Raw genomic sequence first — 24,357 nt, forward strand, 5'->3', positions numbered from 1 at the left:
TGGGCAGCGATATTAGCATCACCATACAATTCGAGTGAGACCCAACACAAATCGTCTAACTCTGGCCCTCATATAGAGGACCATCTGTGGAGCATACTTGGCCAAAGACAATAATTTGAGGTAGTATTCATTCACACTCATATTATTATGCTTGAGCCTCTCGAATTGAAGGCATTTGCCTCTCTGACCTCTAGAAGTTGGAAGTGTTTAATAAAAGCATTCGTAAATTCATCCCAAGTTGCAGAAGACACACTTTCCCCTAGGGACTGTTCCAACGAATCATGCCAAATATGAGCAATATCCTGCAACTGATAAGCTGCTAACTCTACTGCCTCTATCTCGGTCATGCATAACAGGAAACACCTTCTGAAGCCCATCAATTAAATTCAATTATGCGGATCCTCCATCTCATTATACCCTGTGAACATTGGAGGCTTCATACGCAGAATCATGGAACTGGACGACCCTTCATAAGTACCTGCGCTCGGAGCCATTCCTTAATATTGAGCTTCCAAAGCAACAACTTAGATGAATAGCTAGATAGCTCCCCTAACATCCATATCAGTAGAACTGGGCGGAGGCATTGGAGTATGGACCTCCGCAGGCCTCGGAGGCACTAAATCCGACGCAATTCTCTTAGCACTGGGGTGAACTCCCTGATCTTGAGAGTCCACTTCTCGAGCAACTTCAACAGTAGCCCTTTGTCTAGCGGCTGACGTTCTCTTGGTGTACTTTTTTTTTTTTGCAGGCAGTTTCTGAAATACGTAACTCGCACGAGTTAGAAGAGTTCCTAAAAGTACTGCTCTAACTGCACGATCTAAAGTGTGGAAGAAGTGAGACAATATTAATGTCTTGGTGGTCAACTATTCATATGTGTGGCGCGCACACACATAAAAGTGACCCCACTAGACACTGCTTCATAGACTCTCTAAGACACTTGAAGCTAGTGCTCTGATACCAAGTTTTATCATGCCCAGAACCTAGGCGTGGACGTAACATGGCACCCGGTGCCTGACTACATATGATCAAGCGTACCAACTAGCCGGCTGAATCAACATGTGATATCAAAACATACGGAATACGAAAATAAAACCAATACGTGTTGATCTACTAAAAGTCTGAACGAAATAAATCATAAGTGCGGAAACACTGATATAATTATGAAACATAAACTTTGGTGGCTAACATAAAAGCCTGCGGCTTTAACTGACTGCAATTACAGTCTATGAAGCCTCTAAAGAGTACTGAAATATTGACTATTTACCGGGACAAGGCCCCCGGCATACCTCACTAACTAAAATACTGTAAAGAATGAAAATATGATAACTCACCGAATGATGGAGCTCACCAAGTAGATGAGTCAAAAATCCCAACGAGCAGATCCGTCGTCTTGTAAATCTGTACCTGCATCGTGCAATGCAGGGCCCGGGCAAAATGGACGTCAGTACATTTGAAGTGTACTGGTATGTAAAACCAAATGAAATAACAATAGTTGTGGGGTGCTCAGCAAAGGGCAGCCCAAATTAATAAACAGATAGTATATTGAAACTGAACATACTGATAGCTGAACTGAACAAGAGAAGTAAAGTATTAGGTATTCCCTATTCTGAATATGGAATCACCTGTTTTAACTAAGTTCATAATATGTAGGGCCTCGACCCAAATACAAGTGCACAAATCAGTGGCCTTCGCTAAATAAGTGTGTCAGTCTATGGCCTAGGCGATGCATACGTATAAATGAGACTGTGCCCTCGGGCAAAGATACATATGTTCAATATTCAACAATTTATATTAAGGAACATAGAATCATACCGTGATGCATTATACTGGAATACTGAACGTTACTATACTGAGACATATATTCATGGACTGACTATGGAGTATAAAGCAATAACTGTTCATAAGCATACTGAGTGTTTATGACTGAGACACATGGGATATCAAACACGAGTCTCTGTTGATTACGTACTGAGTTCACAATATTCATAATGATAATCATGAACAACTACAAAACTATATTATCAAAGGATAGAAGTTTTGAACTTTTCATGAACTAGGGCATGCAATTCGTAATAATCATGAAGAACGAGCTCTGGGGAAGATCAATAACATTCCCACACGTAGATAGTTAGCCTTACATACCTTAACTCCGGCGTTTGAGCATAATACAACGTTTGTCACCCCTTTAGACTTAAATCTATAGCAATACAAGTTAAGGGGAATCACTATTAGCAAGGATACTTATGCTTTGGTCATCTAAGCATTTTATCAAATACTTGGTGGGCATAAAGCTCCACAACCTTCATTAAAGGTGTTTCTTCACCCAATTAACCAACCTTTTGCTTCTAGGTGATTCTACAATCTCAAATAAATATAATTAACATCACCATTATTCATCACCCATATGATTACAATAATCCTAAGTCAACAATCCAAACCATACAATCGTTCATACGTTTCTTATTATCAAACCCATTAATTTTTCTCTCTAGAACTTAGAGTCTATTCATCAATTCATAACTATATTTGATTAGAGGGTGAAAGAATTACCTTTTTGACATTCTATCTCTTTGAATTCGAAAGCTAGGGTTTCTTTACCTAACAATGTTTTCTCAATCGAATATCTAATGATTTGAAGGGTTTAATCATGTTAGTACGGGATTAGGGATTTGAATTCAACCTACAATCATCATAGAACTTACCTTGGAGGGTTCTTGAGGCTTAAGACTTGTTCTCTATGTATCTAGGGTAATTTTTGAGCTTTAGGGAGTTAAGGAAATAACCCCCATCCTTAGATATAAGCTAAAACATGAAATACGAAAATCTAACCCCGAAACCCGACCCATACGCCATGACCCCGCGTCGTACGCCCATTGCGGGGTGCTCTGCAGGCTTTTGGTCAAAGAGCACATTTTTGTACAGTGGACCTGCAACGTGTGGCCAGCGCGCGTGTGGCCTGCTTCTCTAGTATTTTTGTGACGCTCATAACTTCTTGCTCCAATATCCGATTGGCCGGGTCTTTATATGGATGGAAAGGTATTTCAACTTACAACTTTCATTTAGAAAGTTTTTCTAAATTCTCGACTAATCAAGGGGTTATGGTGGCTTGAAGTAGGCCCCTTGTCCACTTTTTTGAAAACATGAAACTTTCTAAATTTCGTTACTCTCTTAGAACGAGCGAAGCCTTAGTCTGAAGACCCGAAATGTAACATGTTCTGATGCAGAATATAAGTTAAAACATGAATAGTCTGAATAAAAGTGACCTCATAATAATACTAAAAATACTTGTTTAAAACATAAGTGCGGAAATAGTCTGAAAACATGATAGTGTAGCCCGAAAGGCTGAACATAACTGAATACCCAGCGTGAAATACTAACTAGTCTATGAAACCTCTGACATGAGTCTGAAAGACTGAGCTATTGCTGGAACAAGGCCCCCAACATACCTGACAGTCTAACATGACATGACTACTGGAAAGTAAAAGCAACACTTGGGGTGGGCATGGTATGATATATATACCGATTACCATACCAAAATCAAAATTTTTTATACCATGATTCGGTATTATGGTATTTGGTACGGTATTTAGTATGCATTTTTAGAAAATTTGATATTTGGTACGGTATTCGGTATTTATAAAAAATATACCGAAATACTGAATACTATACCAAAGTATATAGTTACATATACAATTCATATATATTAGTATTTAAATACTAACAACTATATAATCTAGTATTAGTACTAAAGTAATTGTATAGATGTTGAAATTTTGACTAATTAAGCTTGATTGAAATGTCGTTTTTGTCTAATTGATTTACAAAGGGGATTACTTGTGCTTTGTAACGACCTGTTTCGTCGTTACTGTGAATTTAATGGAAACCCGCAACTTTGACTCTTTAAAAATATCTTTGATTCGATCATATTTCTAAAAATCGCTAACTTGATCGAACCATCGTGCGCGTTACATGAGAGTATTGAAATTGGGCCACCAGGCCCAATGGAACTGCCACAACGACTAGGATGCCGCTGCAGCGGTAGCGCTGTAACGGCGGGCTTACCGTCGAAGAGGTGAATGGATTAGCCAAGGAACCGCTACAGTGGTTCCTATGCCGCCTTAGCGGTGCCGCTGATGTAGTTCTCAGACCACTATAGCGGTGACGTGCAGTGATTTTCCCTATTTGAGAGTTCATTTTGGGATTTGACCCATTTTCTCAAAACCCTAAAAACTCAACCACCCCTCAAACCTTCTTGGGAGTTCAAATTCAGATCTTCTTGGTAATGGTAATCCTTCTAACCTCTTCTAATCTCTTCTTTCACATAGCTAATTGTTCCTAAGCTCTTCTCCTAGGAGCAAATGAAGATGGTTGTCACCAATTTCTAGACTTAGAAGGTCAAATGGAAATCATGTTCTTATTATGGATAATATTGGTTCAATCTCTCATGTTCTTCACCCTACAATGGTCACTAACTTAGATTCTCATCTTCTTCCTAAATTGTAAATGGGTTTCTTCCATGAATCCTGAAAATGGCTTTCTAAGGAATAGAGTTAAAAATGATGACTTTACCTAGCTAGTGGTTTAAAGGGTTGACTTTATTCATGAATGAGGGTTAATATATCACTTAGCTTCAATTATGAGTTAGGGAAAGGGATTATTTGGTAATAAAGGCCTAGAAAATCTAGAAGAAGTCAAAATTTCCAAACTTTCTTTATCAATCCGAACCTCTTATAAGTGCTCTAATGGTGATTCCTATTTTTGGGTCTCATGATTGTCTCAAGTTTCTTCATACGGATTACAATGGGATGAACAAATTGAAGATCTACGGATCTTCATGGCACCCGCTCGGCCTCGAGGTAGGTTACGGCTTCCTTTCGGTAGACTCCGGTTAGATTTACATAATCATGTAGTAGAGGGAAATGGAGAATGCATGTATAGGATTTGGCATTGGGATGGATTCTTAGGATGGTGCTGTTGTGCGATTTGTGTGATCGGGCTTGTGGCCTGTAGACTTCTTAGGTTCATGTGTTGATTTTCCTGAATATTGGTGGACTTCTTGTGACTTGGAAGTTAGTGGTTGGTACTTAGTTTACCATGTCCCTTGATGAGAAATTTCCGTAAGATGCGTGTAATTTGTTCTATGCTATTTATAGTGGATCTTATTTGACATTGAAACTGATAAAATGTACCAAAGATCGTGATTGATTCTAGGCTGGGTATTGATGATGTCTTGTAAGTAGGAGGTGGAATTATCTTATGTTAATAGTGTTAGGCAGTAAAAGAAGTGAAGTGATATTGTATGGGACTAGTCCGTGTTGATTATCGGAGACTATTGATATATCTTATTTATGATATTGTGGTACCTCACTTGTTGACAATTGATTTCGAGGATAGTGTTCTATATGACTTGTGTAGTCTTTCATGACATTGTTGGCGTACCCATGCTTGGTACTTGTGATATTGATCTAATTATTGATATTGACTCATACATTGCATGCTTCGTCATCCTTCATGATATACTGTTGATACATTAATGATACTTGAGGAAACACTGTGATGAGCTGGGCTCAGTTGCATGAGAGTGATGTGAGAGTCCGATATCCGATGGTTGTTCCGAAATTGTGGATTGTGTGTAAGTGATGTGAGAGTCCGATGTCCGATGGTTGTCCCGGAATCATGGATTGTGTGCGAGTGATGTGAGAGAGTTCAATGTCCAATGGTTGTCCCGGAATCGTGGATTGAGTGGGCTACATGGACTTCACGGGTCCCCCATGGGTTTTGCTACCGGGATGTCGATACTTCCGTCCAAAGTACATGTGTCCATAGCATTGCATTGCATCTGCATTCATACACCATTGTATTGCATTGCATTCTAGCTTATATTGGGATGATCTGATAATTACTTGTGTTGTTTGGTTTCGGATTGGATATTTTGAGACTTGACACGATTGGGCTTAGTTGCTAAACCATAGGCCATGATCTTGAATTATCCTTGTCGACTGTTCTTTGTTCTAGCTGTACATAGGGGTGTCAATGGTTCGGTTCAGTTGGTTTTTTGCAAAAATTTAAACCATACCAATTTTCGGTTACTCTACTATATATAACCAAAATTAAACTTTTGAAAACTGTTCCAATGAGTTCGGTTTTTATTCGGCATCGGTACGGTTTGGTTAATTTTTGGTATTTTTTTTAAATCACCCAATGCAATACAAAAAACAAGGATTAAAAAGTTATCGAAGAAACAAACTGAAAACACTATCTCACAAATACAACGACATCTACTTATAACTTATAAGCAACACACTACACAATAAATATGTATATTCGTTGCTTCTAAAAGAATATTAAAATTATTAAAAACTAGAATTATACAATGAATTGATGGATCTTGCAGGTAGCAAGGCGGCAAACCAACAATTTAATCAAGACATGATAATTGGTGTTTAAAGATTATTTTTTATCATAAGAAATTATTGAAAAGTAGAACTATATAAATTAATTGTCATATAGGCTCCAGTGGCAGTGGAGAAACAGTAATTGTACTAAAAAAATTAGTTAAAGAATTTGCAATATGAAGTTATATGTAGTTACTACCATTGCTAATTGGAATAAGAACTTTAAAAATTTAGAAAAAATATAAACAAAAAGGAGACTAGGAGAAACCAAACCTTTTCTTCTTTTGAAGCAGTTGATGATATTTTCGTGTAGTAGTGTTCGAGATTTTATGTATTTTGTTTCAATAGGGTCAACGGGTAGGTTTAAGTTTTAGTTATAGCCTTCTTCATTTAAATTCATCCGAAGGACAAAATATCTAAAGCTATGTATTATAAATTATGATATATAAAATATATTTCTACATATGTATTTCTTCGGTTCGGTTCGGTATTTTTTCAGTATTTTTTATATAATAAAAAACCCACCTTAATTATTCGGAACGGTTATCGATTTATTTTATATTAAAAAGAACCTAAAAATTGGTTTGGTACGGTACGGTGCGGTCGGTTCAATCGATTTTTAAAAAACCATTGACACTTATACATGTTGCGTTTCTAAAAACTAGGTGAACAATGATTATCATAATGGCGAGTTGGCTTCTATACTAAGATTGAATAGCGTGATGATATTTGACTTGCGAAACTTGTGTGGAATTGCCTAGTGTCTATTAGATAAGAGTTAATTGATCTAAGGATATTGATGATACGACAAGAGGTAGATAATGTATGTCGTTGATCTAGTCTACTTATCATGCTTATTTGTGAACTCTTTTACTGATATGTGCCTCTAACCATTGTCGGCCTATGATGCTTACTCAGTACGTGTTGATTGTACTGATACTACTCCTGCTACTCCCCTTTTGGGGTGTAGAGTGCTTCAGGTGGTTGATTGCTGACATGTTCGGAAGATGCACGGTGTCTATCTTGAAGGTCTCCACCCACTTCATTCCGGGTTGGAGGTTGGGCCTTAGAGTTATTATTGCATTCTGCATTTACATTAGTCGCTCTTGTACTAGTCTAGACCAGGTCGTGGGAATGGAACTGAGTCATTGTAATTATTTATCTGTGGTAATCACTTCCGTAATTTGAGTTAGTAGAATTATTTGATTCCCGCTGTTAATTACTTATATATTGAAGGAAATGAAATTGTTCTTTACTTGGAAAATGTGTTATTTTGATTGAGGGTTTGCCTACCGAGCTGGGAATGGTAGGTTCCCGTGCAATTCTAAATTGGGTCGTGACATGCTTTCTTTTGAATATTTTTACATGTGTAAGGTGTTAGCACGATATTATTGAGACACTAGTTAAATAGCTGAAGCCATAATTCTCTATTATATCAGTATATATAAGTCGAAATCGAACAAACTATGGTTACCGATTTACCGTACCGTAAAATACCGAACCATACCGAATTAATTTGGTACGGTAATGGTATAGTATTTTTAAAAATCGAAAATCAAAATTACCATACCGAATTTTCTAATACCGTACCATACCTCACCATGTCCACCCCTAGGCAACACCCTAAGGTATGTGGGGCTCACCAACTAGCTGATACAATGATGTCCTAATGAGTAGATCAATCATCCTGAAAATCAGTACATGCATCGTGAAATGCAGGCCCCGAGCAATAAGGACGTAAGTACATTAGAATTGTACTTGTATGTAAATCAACTGATTAAAAGATCAGTAAGTGGGGTTCTCGGGGATTGGGCAACCCAAATCAATAACATGGAAACAAGAAGTAATGTGAAACTAAAACTGTAACTGAAACCTGGACATGATCATGATCTAGGACGATGATGTTGTAACATGAGTAAAACATTTTTAAGTGTGTGTGTGTGTGTGTGTATATATATATATATATATATATATATATATATATACACTTAGAAACTGACATGTAATCCTCCATGTGTGTGTGTGGGAGAGCATGAATAAAACTGACATGTAATACACCACGTGGGTACATGGCGTCTGGCCTCTGCCCGACCAGCTAAGCCATCTCATACCTTTCCGTGATATGAGACACGAACATGACATGAATGGATCGATCAATAAAAATTTCATTGAGAGTAATATGAAGGAGACGTCCTAACTGGGCGGAGCGATCTTTATCCTACGTTGGCATACATAATTTCAAGTATTGAACCTTCTTGGTAATCTGTGCAACTCCCAAAAACATGAACATGAACATGAACATGGTTGGCTGTAAAACTCATGACTTGTAAACATAATTTGTATGTATAATTTAACATGTATATAGATATATAATATGGCTTCTATGAGGCATGAAGATATGTAAAATTTATAGAATGGAATAATATTGATTCATGACCTATATTTTAGTACTCATGGAATTCATAACATTATTATTCATGGATTATAGACAGATTCATGATAATCGAAATGATATTCATGAATAAAAATAACGGGAACATGATTGAGCGTGATAACATATAAATATTGACATGTATCTAGGGTTTATCATGAACTAAGACATAATTTCCTAACTCTGAGGAGAAATCGTATTTTCATGAATTAAACGTGGCGTGGGGAAGAACAACGATGTTCCCACACGTGGATAGAAACCCTACATACCTTATTAGCTTCAAAACCCAAAGAAAAATCCAACTTTTTGATGAAGAACTCCAATTCCTTCACTTGAACTATTGAGAAGTGTATTCTCGAAAACCGTAAGTCTGCAGCATAGGATTTCTCTTAGAACTCATGTATAATTACTAGAATTACTTAGAAATACATGAAATAACCTTACCTTAATATGGGAGCATGAGGAGAGGAGATAAAATTCGTGGTAAGGTTTGAAGAAGTGAAGAATAGAACGAATAATCAGGAAAACAATGCACTTAAAAAGGTTGCAGGGATCACACGCCATGGATGACGCGTTGCATGCCCAGAAGCGTGCGCTGCCTTTCTAGTGCATGCGTGCGCTTACACACACAATGGGCCTCACCTTTCTACCTGGATGCGCGTGACATGGCTCTGGGATGCCAGTCTGCTGAATCTTATATCACAATGGGCCTCACCACTGACAGCTCTTAAGTAAAATGTACATAATGTTTTGTACAGCAATCAGTTTGACCTGATCCTTAAATCAATGGAAAGTTATTTCAAAGGGATACAACTTTTATCAAGGAAGCTCTCCCAAATTCCCAACTAATTAGGGGGTTATAGTCGCTTGAATTAAGACGTTTTGCAAATTCACTTAAAAACATGGTCTGTAGTATAGCTTCCAACTCTAATTTGCCCAAATATTCTTCTGATACCTTTAATAGGATTGAAAAAGCTTCCTACACCTCCCATATTGGTTCCATTGTATCCTCGTATTACGGGTCAACACTTAACCCAAAAGTACGGGGTGTTACATTATCTCTCCCTGGGATCATTCGTCCTCAAATGATGGTCGTGGCTAGAAGTAGGACTATCTCCGGAATTTTTCAGAAATTTCGGCAAAGTTTCCTTTGTAGATAAGACTATTCCAACATTTCTCACACACCATCCAGCTAACCAGAGTACAATACAAGCCTTAAGGGCATCATAATACGCATGACATGACAAAACAGGTTAACTAAAACATGAACGTGACTAACATGAATACTGAACTGGCTTGAATACATGAATACTAATTGTCATGAATATCGGTCTGACACGAACACACGGATATTGAACTGAATGAATACATGAATACTATACATGGGATTTGGAAAAGAATTCGTAGGCACGAATGACATGAGTACTAAAACATGAGCATGAACATGACATGATTACATAGATGACAGAAGCATAAAATGGAACATGAATATTGTATTAACATAAATACATGAATATCGGATGACATGGATACATGAGTACTGAACTGACATGAGATCTGAATACGTGAAAACTTGAATATCATAACATGAGATCTGAATATTTGAGGTAGTTACCATAGATATGAATACGAGATCGGCTTTCGCTTACTACCAATTTGGATACTTAGCCAAAAAAAATGGCTACATTCTTCTTCATGTCACTCCACTAATAAATCTTCTTAAGGTCATGATACATTTTCGTGGGGCTTGGGTAGGTAAAATATCTAAAATTGTGCGCCTCTACCATATTCCTCTCTTTGCGTCTATCTATATCTGGGATGCATAATTTTCATTGGAACCTTAGAGTACCATCATATCCCCCTTGATTGAAAGCCATGGATTTGTGCCTGTGAATCCCTTCCTTTAGCTACAATAGATAGGGAGCATGAAACTATTTTCTTCTTGTGATCAGCTACTAAAGAGGATTTGGCTCTTTTTTGTACAACAACTTTACCATCTTCGGGGTCAAAAAGTTGAACTCCTAGATTTTATAAACAATGAACTTCTCTCACCATGATTTTCTTGTCTGCCTAAACATGAGCTAAACTCCCAATACTTGATTTCTTTCTGAGATACTTCCTGAAATACCCATAGTATCGCTATGTGCTAAGTTGACTAGCACCTTGAATATTAGAGTCTCATGCAATGGCACTAGTGTTGTGACACATAATTGGGCATGATCTTATAGCTTTTCTGTGACCGCTAAATTGATAATAACTAATCTTGGCATAAGTCGATCAACGATCCTTCTACTCACTTCGTGTTTCTTGTAAATGTGAGGCACATTCCTTATAGAGACTATCTCATTATGCCCTCATTATTGAGTTGAGGTTCTTCATATCTCATGCTAAATCTTCAGGTTTTCAAATATTCAATTGGACTTATTGACAATGTACCCATCTCTCTGTCAGACCGAAGGTTAAGGTATTATACTTGCGGATCCTTGTCGGGATCTGACCAACCTTCCTTATCTTTTGCAATTCTTTGGACTTTACATCACTGACCACTCATCTTTCGACTCACTTCTCAGCAATCTTCCTTACTAGGAGAAATTGAATTACATACATGGATTGGGAATTAATGGATTTCTAATTGGCATATTTAACGACTTAACTTTGCTTCCATTGACAGTCTTAGGAAAAGCCCCTACGGCAAATTTCATCTGTCATAAATGAAAAATTGGAATACCTAACCCTAAACGTTCAATACACTTCAAATCATATCATACTATACACATCCGGAGTAGACGCTCAATCACATAATCTAAGAGGGAACTGTCACATCTTCTTATCTCATAGTTATATCTTCTTCTTGTAGTAACTTACTAGCGCAGTACTTTCTAGTTCTGATCTGAATAAACTTGGACAAACTAAAAATAAAATTATTCCTTGAAATTCAATATCGTCTGCTCATGTTTCTCATTTTGTACATCATAACTTCTTAGTCATGTGCATGAGTCGTACGAAAAACACATCTATTTTAATATCAAATGTTTCTGACTCCTAGGTATTTTTCCCTTAGGATTTTTTTCTATTCAAAACTATTGTGAGCAGTTTATGGCCGCTGCGGCTAACTTCATAACATGTTACCCCGTAGGGTCCTAAATCTGAGCTATCATCCTCACAATTGTGGCTCCATGGCCCAAAATCAAAATAATTTTTTTTTTGTAAGGTATAGGACATACATAATACTACCATGCACAAATTTGTCCTTTAAAGGGTGCTATCACCTGGTAAATTACTTCATGCGCCATTTGGCGAGTCTTGGGTCTTAACCCAAACTTAAAACATTAAAAACTTTTGCTATAGTCATCGTTACTTACACTTTATTTTAGTACCCATAGGCATCATTGTATACTCATAAGTCACATGAATCCGGATACACTCAAAATTGAAGATCTGATAACTAAATAACTAGATATTGGCTTATTGGATAACCTAACCTTACTAACTGAAAGACTGTATAACTGGGAACTAAGGTAAACTAATAACCATAAAACATGATAACTGGTTTTGTACTTTCTGATAACGGTTATGCTCTAGTATGTAGTAACTATGCATTTTGTCCCATTTTCAATATCATCTCAAGTCTCACCTGTTAACAACATGCACTCCACAATTATACCCCCAATGCGTAATCATCTCCATTTGGACCTTGAATTTTCTGCTTGTCGCTTGTGCATTCGATAAGCTGGGAACACAATAGGAAGAGAAGGTTATTATTGCTCTAATCTTCACGGCGTGATCTACAGTAGAAAGAATGGTAACATTTCCTAGATGCCCTGTAGCCTCTCAGTTATAAGTGTGGTGCGCTTCAAACCCATAACTAGGACTCTACTAGACATGGTTTCATAGGCTCCCTAGGATACTTACACCTAGTGCTCTGATACTAAGCTTTGTCATATCCTGAACCTGGGCTTAGACGTAACATGACACTCGATGCCTTGCTACATGTGACCGAGTGAACCACATGGCTTGCTGAATCAACATGGGACATGTACTGATACAGAATATAAGTTAAAATATTAATGGTCTGAATAAAACATATGACCGCATAATAATACTGATAATACTGGTTTAAAACATAAGTGTGGAAATAGTCTGAAAACATGATAGCGTAGCCCACAAGGTTGAACATAACTGAATACGCAACATGACATACTAACCAGTCTATGAAAGCTCTGACATTAGTCTCAAATACTGAACTATTGCTGGGACAAGGCCCCCAGCATACTTGACTGTCTAACATGACTTGACTACTGGAAATTAAAGACAACGCTCCAAAATAATTAGGTCTCACCAACTAGCTGATACGATGATGTTCTATCGAGTAGATTCGTTGTCCTGAAAATTAGTACCTGCATCGTGAAATGTATGCCCCGGGCAATAAGGACGTAATTACACTGGAATTGTACTTGTATGTAAATCAACTAAATTAAAAAGCAGTAAGTGGAGTGCTCAAGGAATGGGCAACCCAAATCAATAACATGGATACATGAAGTAATGCGAAATTGAAACTTTTAATCATAAACTGTAATTGAAGTTGTAAACAGTAAGCTGTAAACTGTAAATTGTAACTGAAATATGGACATGATCATGATCTAGCATGATGATGCTTTAATGCGAGTAAAACGTTTTTAAGTATATATATATCTAGGGGAGAGCATTAGTAAAACCGACATGTTATCCACCACCTGAGTACATAGCGTCTGGCCTCTGACCCAACCAGTTGAGCCATCTCATACCCTACTGGGGTATGAGACATGAACATGACATAAATGGGTATCATAAAAATCTCATAGAGGGTAACATGAAGGAATCGTCCTAACTGGGCGAAGCGGTCTTTATCCTTTGCTGGCATACGTAGTTTCGGGTATTAAACCTTCTCGGTAATCTGTGCAACTCTCAAAAACATGAACATGAACAAGGTTGGTTGTAAAGCCCATGACTTATATAATACTACTTGTAAACATGATTCGTATGTATAATCTGACATGTATATAGAGATGTAATATGACTTATATGAGGCATGACGATATGTAAAATCTATAGAACGGAATAACAGTGATTCATGACCTGTATTTTAGAACCCATGGAATTCAAAACATGATTATTCATGGATTACAGATAGATTCATGGTAATCAAAATGATATTCATGAATACAAATAATGGGAGCATTATTAAGCATTATAACATATATATATTGACATGTATCTAGGATTTATGATGAACTGAGACATAATTTCCTAACTCTGAGAAGAAATCGTGTTTTCATAAATTAAACATGGTGTGGGGAAGAACAACAATGTTTCCACATGTGGATAGAAGTCCTACATAGCTTATTAGCTTCAAAACGAAAGAAAAATCCAAACTTTTGATAAAGAACTCCAATTCCTTCACTTGCACCTTTGAGACGAGTTTTCTTAAAAACCCTAAGTCTATAGCATAGGATTTCCCTTATAATTCATGTATAATCTCTAGAATTACTTAGAAATACTTTGAATTACCTTACCTTGATGTGGGAGGATGAGAAGAGGAGAAAATATTTATGGTAGGGTTTGAAGAAGCGAAGAATAGAATGAAAAATCAGGAAAACAACGCACTTTTTGTGCAGGGATCACACACCATGGAGGACGCGTTGCGTGCCCAGCAGCGTGCGCTACCTTTTCTATATATGTGTGCACTCGTGGATGCAATGGGCCTCACTTTCCTTCCCAGACACACGTGACATGGCTCTGGGATGCCAGTTTGCTCGCGTCGCGAGCCCGGGGACGAGCACCACTGACAACTCTTTAGTAAAACATATATAACCTTTTGTACAGAAATTTGTTTGACCTGATCCTTATATCGATGGAAAGGTATTTCAAAGGGCTAAAACTTTCATCAAGAAATCTTTCCTAAATTCCCAACTAATGAGGGGATTATAGTCATTTGAAGTAAGACCTTATGTAAATTCACTTGAAAGCATAGTTCGTAGTGTAGCTTCCATCTCTAATTTGTCCAAATACTCTTCTTATACCTTTTATAGGTTTCAAAAAATTCTTATACCTCTCATCGTGGTTCCATTATATCCCCATATCACTGGTCAAACCTAACCCGAACGTACGGGATGTTACATAAAAGGAGTTAGAGTTACATTTTTCAATTCAGTACATACTCTCTTAACTCAGAATCCATAGTCTCGAATGTAAGTAAAACTAAATCTCATCAAGAGTTCTCATATGAATTAATTAGTTCACTCTTAGCACACACATTACTTTCATTATTTAAGCAACAAATTATGGGGAGGGCTTTCATCATGAGAAAAAGACTACTCTTAATGATAGAAAGCTAAAAAAAAACTGATATGGATCTTTGGTTAAACATGCCGAAGAAAGGGAGAAAAGTAGAGGCATTATCACGTTTATACTTTTTTTCCCCTAAAAAAAGCAAAACAACAACCAGAAAAAAAAAAAAAAAAAAATTGCTATTGGATTTCCATGCATCGGCTGATTTCACACTCATGCATTATATACCACTTCTTAGATTAAATCATAAATATAAAAAATAAAAAAACGGGGCTATATTATCCCCGTGAATGCAAATTTCTAAAACGTTTCACTTTTCAGCCACCAGAATCGAGTTTACCATTTGCAATTAAGAAGTATCCTATAGAGATCTCTTGTTCGGGCTTTTGAAACTTACAGTGGGTCCAAAGAGGAATTAAAATCAAATGGTAGATTCAATTTCTAGTGGTTGAAAAGTGAAAATTCTTATAAATTTGCATTCAGGGGAATAAATTTATAAAACTTTTCACTTTTCAGCCACTAAAAATTGAGTTTACAATTTGTTTTTAATTTCCCTTTGACCCACTCGTCTATATATATATATACACTCTATGTTACAACTAAGAAATATCCTATAGAAATCTCGTGTTCGAGCTTTTGAAAGGTAAATTTGGTGGAGTATACTTTATTCCTTCCTCCAGGTGAGACTTTTGGGCATAATTTCGGATTAATCGTACCTCAAGTGAGTACCTTAGGCTGATATTGTTCAAGTGCATGTATCAAGAATCAAAATTGTTAATAAATCTTAAAATTCTTCTACCTTATGCATATTGCAGAGGATACCATACTTATTGTCACCTACATTATATAAGTAGACTAATAACTAGGTGCTCTTGTAAATTAAGCTTGACCTTATAGGAAAATGTTTTCTTCCATAAGGAAAAATAATGAATATTTTTCATAAATATATAATATTATTTACTTAATATTCAACGGAGAGAGGTTACAAATTCTCCAACCTTGCCACTATTGATTATGTGTCTTAAAACATAAATTTCTCATCCACACTAAATATATATCTCTAAAAGAGACGTTAGGTCCTTACAATTTTTTTGATTTGGGCTACTGATTAACGACTTTTGTTATATTATAGTTATCAAAAAATAAGATAAAACTTAAATTCTCGATCTAGTATCTCTAAAAGAAACATTAGTTACTGACAAATTTTCAATCTAGACCAATATTCTATGTTTTAAAATTAATATTTCTTATCTGCATTTAATATATATCTCTAAAAGAGACGTTAACATCGGACAAATTCTCCAATCTGGACTTTCGATAATGTGTCTTAAAACATAAATTTCTTTCATTCACTAAATATATATCTCTAAATGAGATATTAATTCCTGACAAGTTTTTTGATCTAGACTACTAATTAACTAGTTTTGGTATACATAATATTAAAAATGAGAAAAAATACACGTGCAACGCACGTGCAGAAAAACTAGTGTATCTAACAGAGACGTTAGTTCCTGACAAATTTCCCATTGGAAGTACTAATGTTGTTGTCTTACAACTTAAAGTTCTTACACACATTAAGTATATATCTCTAAAAAAAGCGTTAGTTCCTAACAAATCTTCCAATCCGTACTACTGATTATGTGTCTTAAAACATAAATTTCTTTCATTCACTAAATATATATCTCTAAAAGAGACGTTAATTCCTGATAAATTTTCTGATCTAGACTACTAATTAACTATTTTTGGTATACATATTATTTAAGATGAGACAAAATACACGTGCAACGCACATGCAGAAAAACTAGTATGTCTAGCAGAGACGTTAGTTCCTGACAAATTTCCGATTAGAACTACTAATGTTGTTGTCTTACAACTCAAATTTCTTACACACATTAAATATATATCTCTAACTGAGTGTTAGTTCCTAGCAAATCTTCCGATCTGTACTACTGATTATGTGTCATAAAACTTAGATTTCTTATGCGCACTCAATATATATCTCTAAAAGAGCTATTACTATCAAACAAAATTTTCAATCTAGACTACTGATTATGTCTTAGAACGTAATTTCTTACATGCACTCAACATGTATCTCTAAAAGAGACATTAATATAGGACAAATTTGTCGATCTGGACTACTGATTTTATGTCTTAAAACTTAAATTTTTTACTCACACTAAATATCTCTCTCTAAAAGAGACGTTAATTTCTAATAAATTTTCTGATCCAAAACTATTAATCGTGTGCCTTAGAACTCAATTTTCTCAAACACACTATATATATCTCTAGCTTCTACTGAAAGGCCAAAATTATCATTGAAAAAGGCAAGAACTATACTTTCTTCATTTCAGCTTTGAGATGATTTGGCCTACTAGTGGCCGCCTCTGTGAGGCCCTTTGGGAGATGCTTTCTTGATCCAGAAGTATTGAACTTCTCGACGCTCCGAATCTATCAATTTCTTTTTTGCCTCATTTTCTTCTCTTATGAAATTTCTTCTGTAACAAGAAGCAGGATGCTATGACTGACTTTGTTGAATCTCTCCTTTGGGCAGTGCTTTCTCGATCAAGATGGTATTGAACTTCTCGATGCTCCTCTATCAATTTCTTTTTTGCCTCATCTTCCTTTCGTATAATTTTTTTTTTGTAACAAGAAGCAAGATGCTATAGCTGACATCATTGAGTCTCAGCACCTTCCTTTTTTTTCTTTTTCTTTTTTTTTTTCCAGAACCTTTGTTTCTTTTCAGAAAACAAGATTTGGCTCAGGATTGTCCATTTTTGTTAATTACAGGGTCTATATGAATTTAAAAGAGACGTTAACATCGTACAAATTCTTCGATCTGGACTACTGATTATGTGTGTTTAACCTTAGATTTCTTACCCACACTCAATATATATATCTCAAAGAGCAGCTAATATCGGATAAATTTCGATCCGGACTATCGATTATGTGCCTTGAAGCTTAAATTTCTTACATGTACTCAACATGTATCTCTAAAAGAGACATTAGTATCATACACATTTTTCGATCTAGACTGCTGATTTTGTGTCATAAAACATAAATTTCTTACTAACACTGTATATTTCATACTGCCTTTGTCTGCTCTAATTTAAATGACATAATTTGCACGTGATTTCACATAAGAGAGACTGAAATATACATGTGATCTACCCTCGATGTGCTGTGCCGGATCCGATCATGTGATAGCCGATTTGAGTGAATTCAATATTTCAGAGTCGAACTTTCTACTCACACTCAATATATATCTCTAAGATAGACATTAATATCAGACAAGCTTTCCAATATGGGCTACTAATTATGTATCTCAAAATTTAAATTCCTTACTTTCACTAAATATATATCTAAAAGAGAGTTTAAATCCTGACAAATAACATTTATTCATGCAAATTGCATTTGTGTCATGAAATAATGACTCTTTGTTGTGTCTTGTGTGAGGGATGTTCTTTTGATTCTCTTGTATAATTGCTCCTCTTTGTATATGTGTGGGCTCAAAGTTTCATGTTAAAGATGCAAAAGTAATTGGGTCAGCTCAAGGTTAAAGAGTTTAAGTTAAATATATTATGAGTTAGAGGTGGAAATAGAGTTCTAGTTACGGAGTCTTCCGATCTGGATTAGTGATTAACTATTCTTTTGTATATATATTATTAAAAACGAGATAAAAAACACGGGCAATGCACGTGCAAAGAGATTAGCTTATCTCTAAAATAGATGTTACTTTCTAACAAATTTTTAATCTAGACTACTAATTCTATGTTTTAAAATTTAAATTTCTTACCCGCACTCAATATATATCTCTAAAAGACATTAATATCAGACAAAATCTCAACCTAGATTATTGATTATGTGTCTTAAAACTTAAATTTCTTACCGTCACTATATATATATATATACACGTGCAGGGAGACTAGTATCTCTAAAAAATACGTGAGTTCCTGATAAACTTTTGATCCGGACAACTCATTCTATATCTTAAAGTTTAAATTTCTTACCCGCACTAAATAGATAAATCTAAAAGAGACGTTAATATCGGATAATTTTCCAATCTGGACTACTGATTATGTGTCTTAAAACTTAATTTCTCTTTCCGACTATATCAAATAAGTTAAAAAAAAAAAATTGTACTCCATCCGGTTCAAAATAGGTTTCTGTCCATTTAGCAAAGAAAATACTAACTCCTAGAAAAAATATGTATTTTGACTAAACTACCCTTAACTAAATACTACTTAAAAACTCACTTGTCTGAATATGGGTAAATTTGGAAAAAAAAATCTTGATTAGGTAAGTGGACACTTATTTTGAACAAAAATAAAAAGGCTAAGTGGATATTTATTATGAATCGGAGGGATTATAATATTGTTCTAATTATATTGCACTAATCCTATTTGTAATTTGTTCTTATAAATTTATGCAATTTTTCTTATTAGTGAACTAGTATCGCACTTATATCTATGGCTATTCTTACAATAATTATTTTACTAAATTAATTATTTGCTAAAAACAATATTTCGTCTCGACACTCCTATTATTAAGAATATTAATAAAACTATTTTAACTTGCTATTTTAAATAATGCACCATATAAAATACTTTTCATGTTCATATCACGTTTACATTATTAAGTTATTTTAATTTTAATTTCACTTTAAATTTATCTTATTTCTTACTTCATTAATTTTTGTATTTATTAAATTAAGTATTTTAATATTTTACATAACATAAAAAAGAAGCCCCAAAATAAATGAATGGCTCACAAACCAGTAAACATAACCCCTTCAGAACACTCACAAACCTTGATTTTTTTTTGGTAACTGACATATTGCATTACCAGGGAAATAGATACAGAGTTCAAACACAGGATCCCCTAGAAACTGGACAGAAAGCCCCAGTTCTAGTACTTTTAACATCTTTACGTAGACACCACAAGGCTAAAACAGCCTATCTAAGGATAAAAATTAAGCCTCTCAAACTGTTTTGCCAATTGAGATGTTGGTGTTCCTCTATAGTGGATATCTTGGATGATCTGCCCCAACATTGTGTCTTTTGTCCTCTTTTTGTTCTGAAAGAGTCTTTGATTCCTCTCCTGCCATAGGTAATAGACGCAGCCGGCCAATGGCATTCTGTAGATTTCAGCTTTTGAATTGTTTCCTGCTGCATTGCTCTTGGCCCAATTTTGTTCTTCCAACCACCCTGGTACTGGTTTTGAGATGCCTTGCCAATGTAGTATCTTTTGCCATATGAGTGCTGATATTGGACAAAGGAAGAATATGTGCCGAATGTTTTCATCTGCTCCTTCACACAATGGACATGTTGGACTGTAGTTCCTACCCAATTTTATCAATCTATCTTTGGTGTACAGTTTCCTTTGCAGAGCTAAATACAGAATGAACAACCATTTAGGACTTCCTTGGTTATTGCAAATGAGCTTCTTCCACTGAATCTTTGTATAGGTTCCTCTCAGTCTGTTGTACATATTTTTAATAGAGTAATTCTGTTGGCTGAGGAATTCAGCTCTAGTGATCAGTGTATTCTCCAAATACTGTCTTGCCTTTAATATCTTCCAAATGATCCATGAAGCTTGTGTACTATGATATTCCAGATGTAAGTGCCCTTTATGTAGTATTGATGGACCCATTTAATCCACAATGCATCCTTCTTCATACACAGTTTCCAGAAATGTTTCATAAGTGGTGCTTTGTTCCACATGAACAAGTCAGTGATATTTAACCTCCCCAGCAGTTTTAGGCCAATATAAAGTTTCACATGCCACAAGTGCCTTGTTTGAGTGTTCTGTATTGCCTGTCCATAAGAACCTCCTACATATTGCTTCAATCTTACTTATAATCTTCTTTGGAAGGGCAAATATTTGGGACCAAAAGTTTTGAATTGTAATTATCACACTCTTAACAAATTAGAGTCTACCTGCATAAGATAAGTATTTAGCAGTCCAGTTAGTGACTCTTCCTATCATCTTATCTAATAGAAGTTGACACTGCCCTATGGTGAGCCTCTTTGTACTAAGGGGAACTCCAAGATATCTAAAAGGTAGAGCCCCCACATTAATTCCCAATTCCTGTAGTATAACCTGTTGTACTTCAGATGGCACCCCTCCAAAATAGGCATTAATCTTCCCTTGATTTTCTTTGAGACTAGAGGCAGATGAAAATAGTTGAAAGCAGTCAAAAACCAATGTGGCAGATATGGAGTCACCTCTACAGAATAATAGTAAATCATTAGCAAAGCTCAAGTGTATGAGGTCTATTTTTGTACTTCTTGGATGGAAGTTGAACTCAGGATTTCCCTTCAAGGTTTTTAGTAATCTACTCAGGTATTCCATAGCAATAACAAACAAGAAGGGTGAGAGTGGGTCCCCTTGCCTTACTCCCCTTTTTGCATTGAAAGGTGTTGTTGGCTGACCATTTATTTGGATGGAATATGTGACAGTGGTGACACATTGCATAATCCATCTAATAAACAGTGCTGGAAAATGAAGTCCACTAAGTACCTACTCCAAAAAAAACCCATTTAACAGAGTCATAAGCTTTTTGCATGTCAATTTTGAACATGCACCTAGGTGATATCCCTTTTCTTCCATACCCTTTGACTAGTTCATGGCTTAAAATGATGTTATCTTGTATAACTCTTCCTGGTACAAATGCCGCCTGGCTAGTATCTATAATGTTGTCCATTACTCCACGCAGTCCATTAGTGATCAGTTTGGATATAAGCTTATAAACAATGGTGCAACAGGAAATAGGCCTATATTGTTTAATAGAGGTAGGATTTTTGACTTTGGGGATCAGGGTAATAGAGGTGCAGTTATTGTTTAATGAGTCAAGGTCCTTGTATTCTGCTATCCATATCTCTCAAGTCATTCCATAGGGTCAGCCTGTCATGTGTAGTGTGTAGCCCATAAATTGCACTGAACATGAATTGTATATCAGTTCTAGGGCACCTGATATCCACCATTATATACTGGGTATTGGAACACACTTCAGTAAGTACCACTGTCCTGGGGTCCCATAGTACCAAGATTCTCCCTCTGCAGTTTGTTGAAACATTTATAACCCACTCCTAACCTAGAGCAATATTATTTATAATCTTGCCAGCCTTGGTGTCCTGTGTTTTATACTCTATTATTGCAATTACATTTACCTTATTTGCTCTTATAAACTCTTTAAGCTCCTTTTGCTTATATACTTTATTCATACCCCGCACATTCCACGTGATGATCTTCATTGATGGATTGGGGGAAATTCAGTATTATACTCTCCTACTCCTTTGCTGCTTTGCCCAATCTCATGATGGCTTTCCTTTTGTGTCGCATCACCCTGACTTATCAAATCAGTGTTGGTTAATTCTTGGAAACCATTCCCTGTGGTCATTCTTCTATCTCCTCCTTGCATTGTTGGTGATTTTGCAGCTGCTTTAGGGCTAACCACAGTCCAACCTTCTTGATTTTGTTGTCCTGTGATGTGTGTCACCTGTTTTTGTGGAGCAGTCCTTTTACTATTTTGATATTCATTCGCCTTGTTTCTCCATTGTTGTACATGCCTTGCATTTCTATTTTGGCCCTGTCTCTGAGGAGCTTGTGTGGTGGGTTTGACTAGTAGTTGCGTTGGTTGGGTTGGTGCTGGCATTGTTGGCATAGGGTTAGCAAGACAATTATGGCCAATTTGTAAGCACTTCTTACAATACTGAGGTTCCCAGTCATAGGCAATCTTCTGCTCAAAAGTCTTGCCCTGAGGACATTGAACTTTTAGGCTTTTAGGCAAAGGTTTTGTAATGTCCATTTCAATTAGGATTCTTGCAAAAGAGATCCTAGTGATATTGGTTGTACAGTCATCTGCATATATGGGAGAACCTAGGCCACTATTAATTTTATTCAGTGCTTTCATTCCCCAACACTCTACAGGAAGATCTGGGAATTTAACCCATATCGCTACAGTTTTCAGTATTAGGGCCAGATAACAATACCTTGTCCATTTCCTCCATCGATTAGAACCTAATGATGAAGTAGTCTGCATTGTGGTAGTACATGTGAGGCTTTACCTTACATATTCCCAGACTCTTTATGAACCTCTTAACTGCCCCAAATGTTGGTAACTCTCCAATCATATATAGAATTATAGATTTCTGCCACTTCTCGCATTCCTCAGCAATATCCTCCTGTTCAAGTGTAACTACTTGCTTCCCATCCTGATATGTTGGAGCAACATAGCTCAGACTTATACACTTTGCTGCGAATTTGTTACCTGCAACCACATTTGCCCATGATTGAGCATTCTATGCACCTGCTAGTTCGGGGGTGGTGGTCAACTCTGTTATTTGCCTCGCCTCTGCTTGTCGCTTCTCCGTCTCAACCGGTGTTGTAATCCCAGGTGCTACAGGTTTAGTTAAGTTGTTTGTTGTAGCCTCTGTTGCAATCGCTACTATAGGACTAGGCGTTTTCCCTGTTTCATTGGGTGGGGTTTGCACCTTTGTGTTGCTAGGGTTTGGACTAGCTTTTTCCGCCGTTACTTTCTGATTCTCCACATTCAATCATCTCTCCGACCCCAGTTCGGCCGTAGTTCGTGAGTTTCCGGTCACCGGAGTAGAGGGTCTAGCACTTCCATGGCCACGCCCATAACTTGGTGATTTCGACACCCCAGATTTTGCTTTGAGTTCCTCCAATAGTCTGATATCCGTCGTGAGAGCAGGTTTTTTCGATCGTTACCTCCCCATTCCGACCACCGGCGCACGTTAATAATCACTGCTAACAAGCGCCGCCAGAGAGAGATTCGTCCTTTTTTTAATCTTTGTTTCATCACTTTAATTTTCTTTCCATAATAATACTCTTCCCTTCCTTGCTCTCCTTATTTATTTCCTGTTTTTTCTGTCACCAGTTAGTATTTTTTTTTCCTTCTTTTATGGGATGTTTCTATTCTTCTTCAATTACCATTGCAGATTCCTTTACAAAATCCCTAAAATGTTGGTTTAATTTCTCCTATCATTTTTATTACTCAAAGTATCTTCCTATATTTATTCTCAATTCTCACAAGGGGAAGACCGACAGAAATAAAGGAGAACTGGACAACCTTTCCATTCTTTCTTCATTGGGCGCCGCTACATCACCATGCCACCGTCGTCAACCTCTTTTAGCTCTCAAAACCACCATAAAATTAGGGCCAGGTACGCTTAGGGACATGAT

General features: G+C 36.3%; 1 protein-coding gene across 1 annotated transcript; it reads right to left on the reverse strand.

The window, feature by feature from the left end:
• Positions 1 to 20,109: 20,109 nt before the first annotated feature.
• Positions 20,110 to 20,802, reverse strand: LOC132612070 (uncharacterized). Its single transcript, XM_060326413.1, has one exon. The coding sequence runs from the start codon at positions 20,800 to 20,802 to the stop codon at positions 20,110 to 20,112; it is 693 nt and encodes a 230-aa protein (XP_060182396.1).
• Between the last annotated feature and the right edge of the window lie 3,555 nt (positions 20,803 to 24,357).

The sequence above is a fragment of the Lycium barbarum genome, chromosome 9, assembly GCF_019175385.1.
Source record: "Lycium barbarum isolate Lr01 chromosome 9, ASM1917538v2, whole genome shotgun sequence".
In the NCBI taxonomy this organism is placed as follows: domain Eukaryota; kingdom Viridiplantae; phylum Streptophyta; class Magnoliopsida; order Solanales; family Solanaceae; genus Lycium; species Lycium barbarum.

Coding starts and splice junctions, on each gene's coding strand:
- LOC132612070 (XM_060326413.1), bottom strand. CDS start 20,802: ATGGGTCCATCAATACTACATAAAGGGCACTTACATCTGGAATATCAT.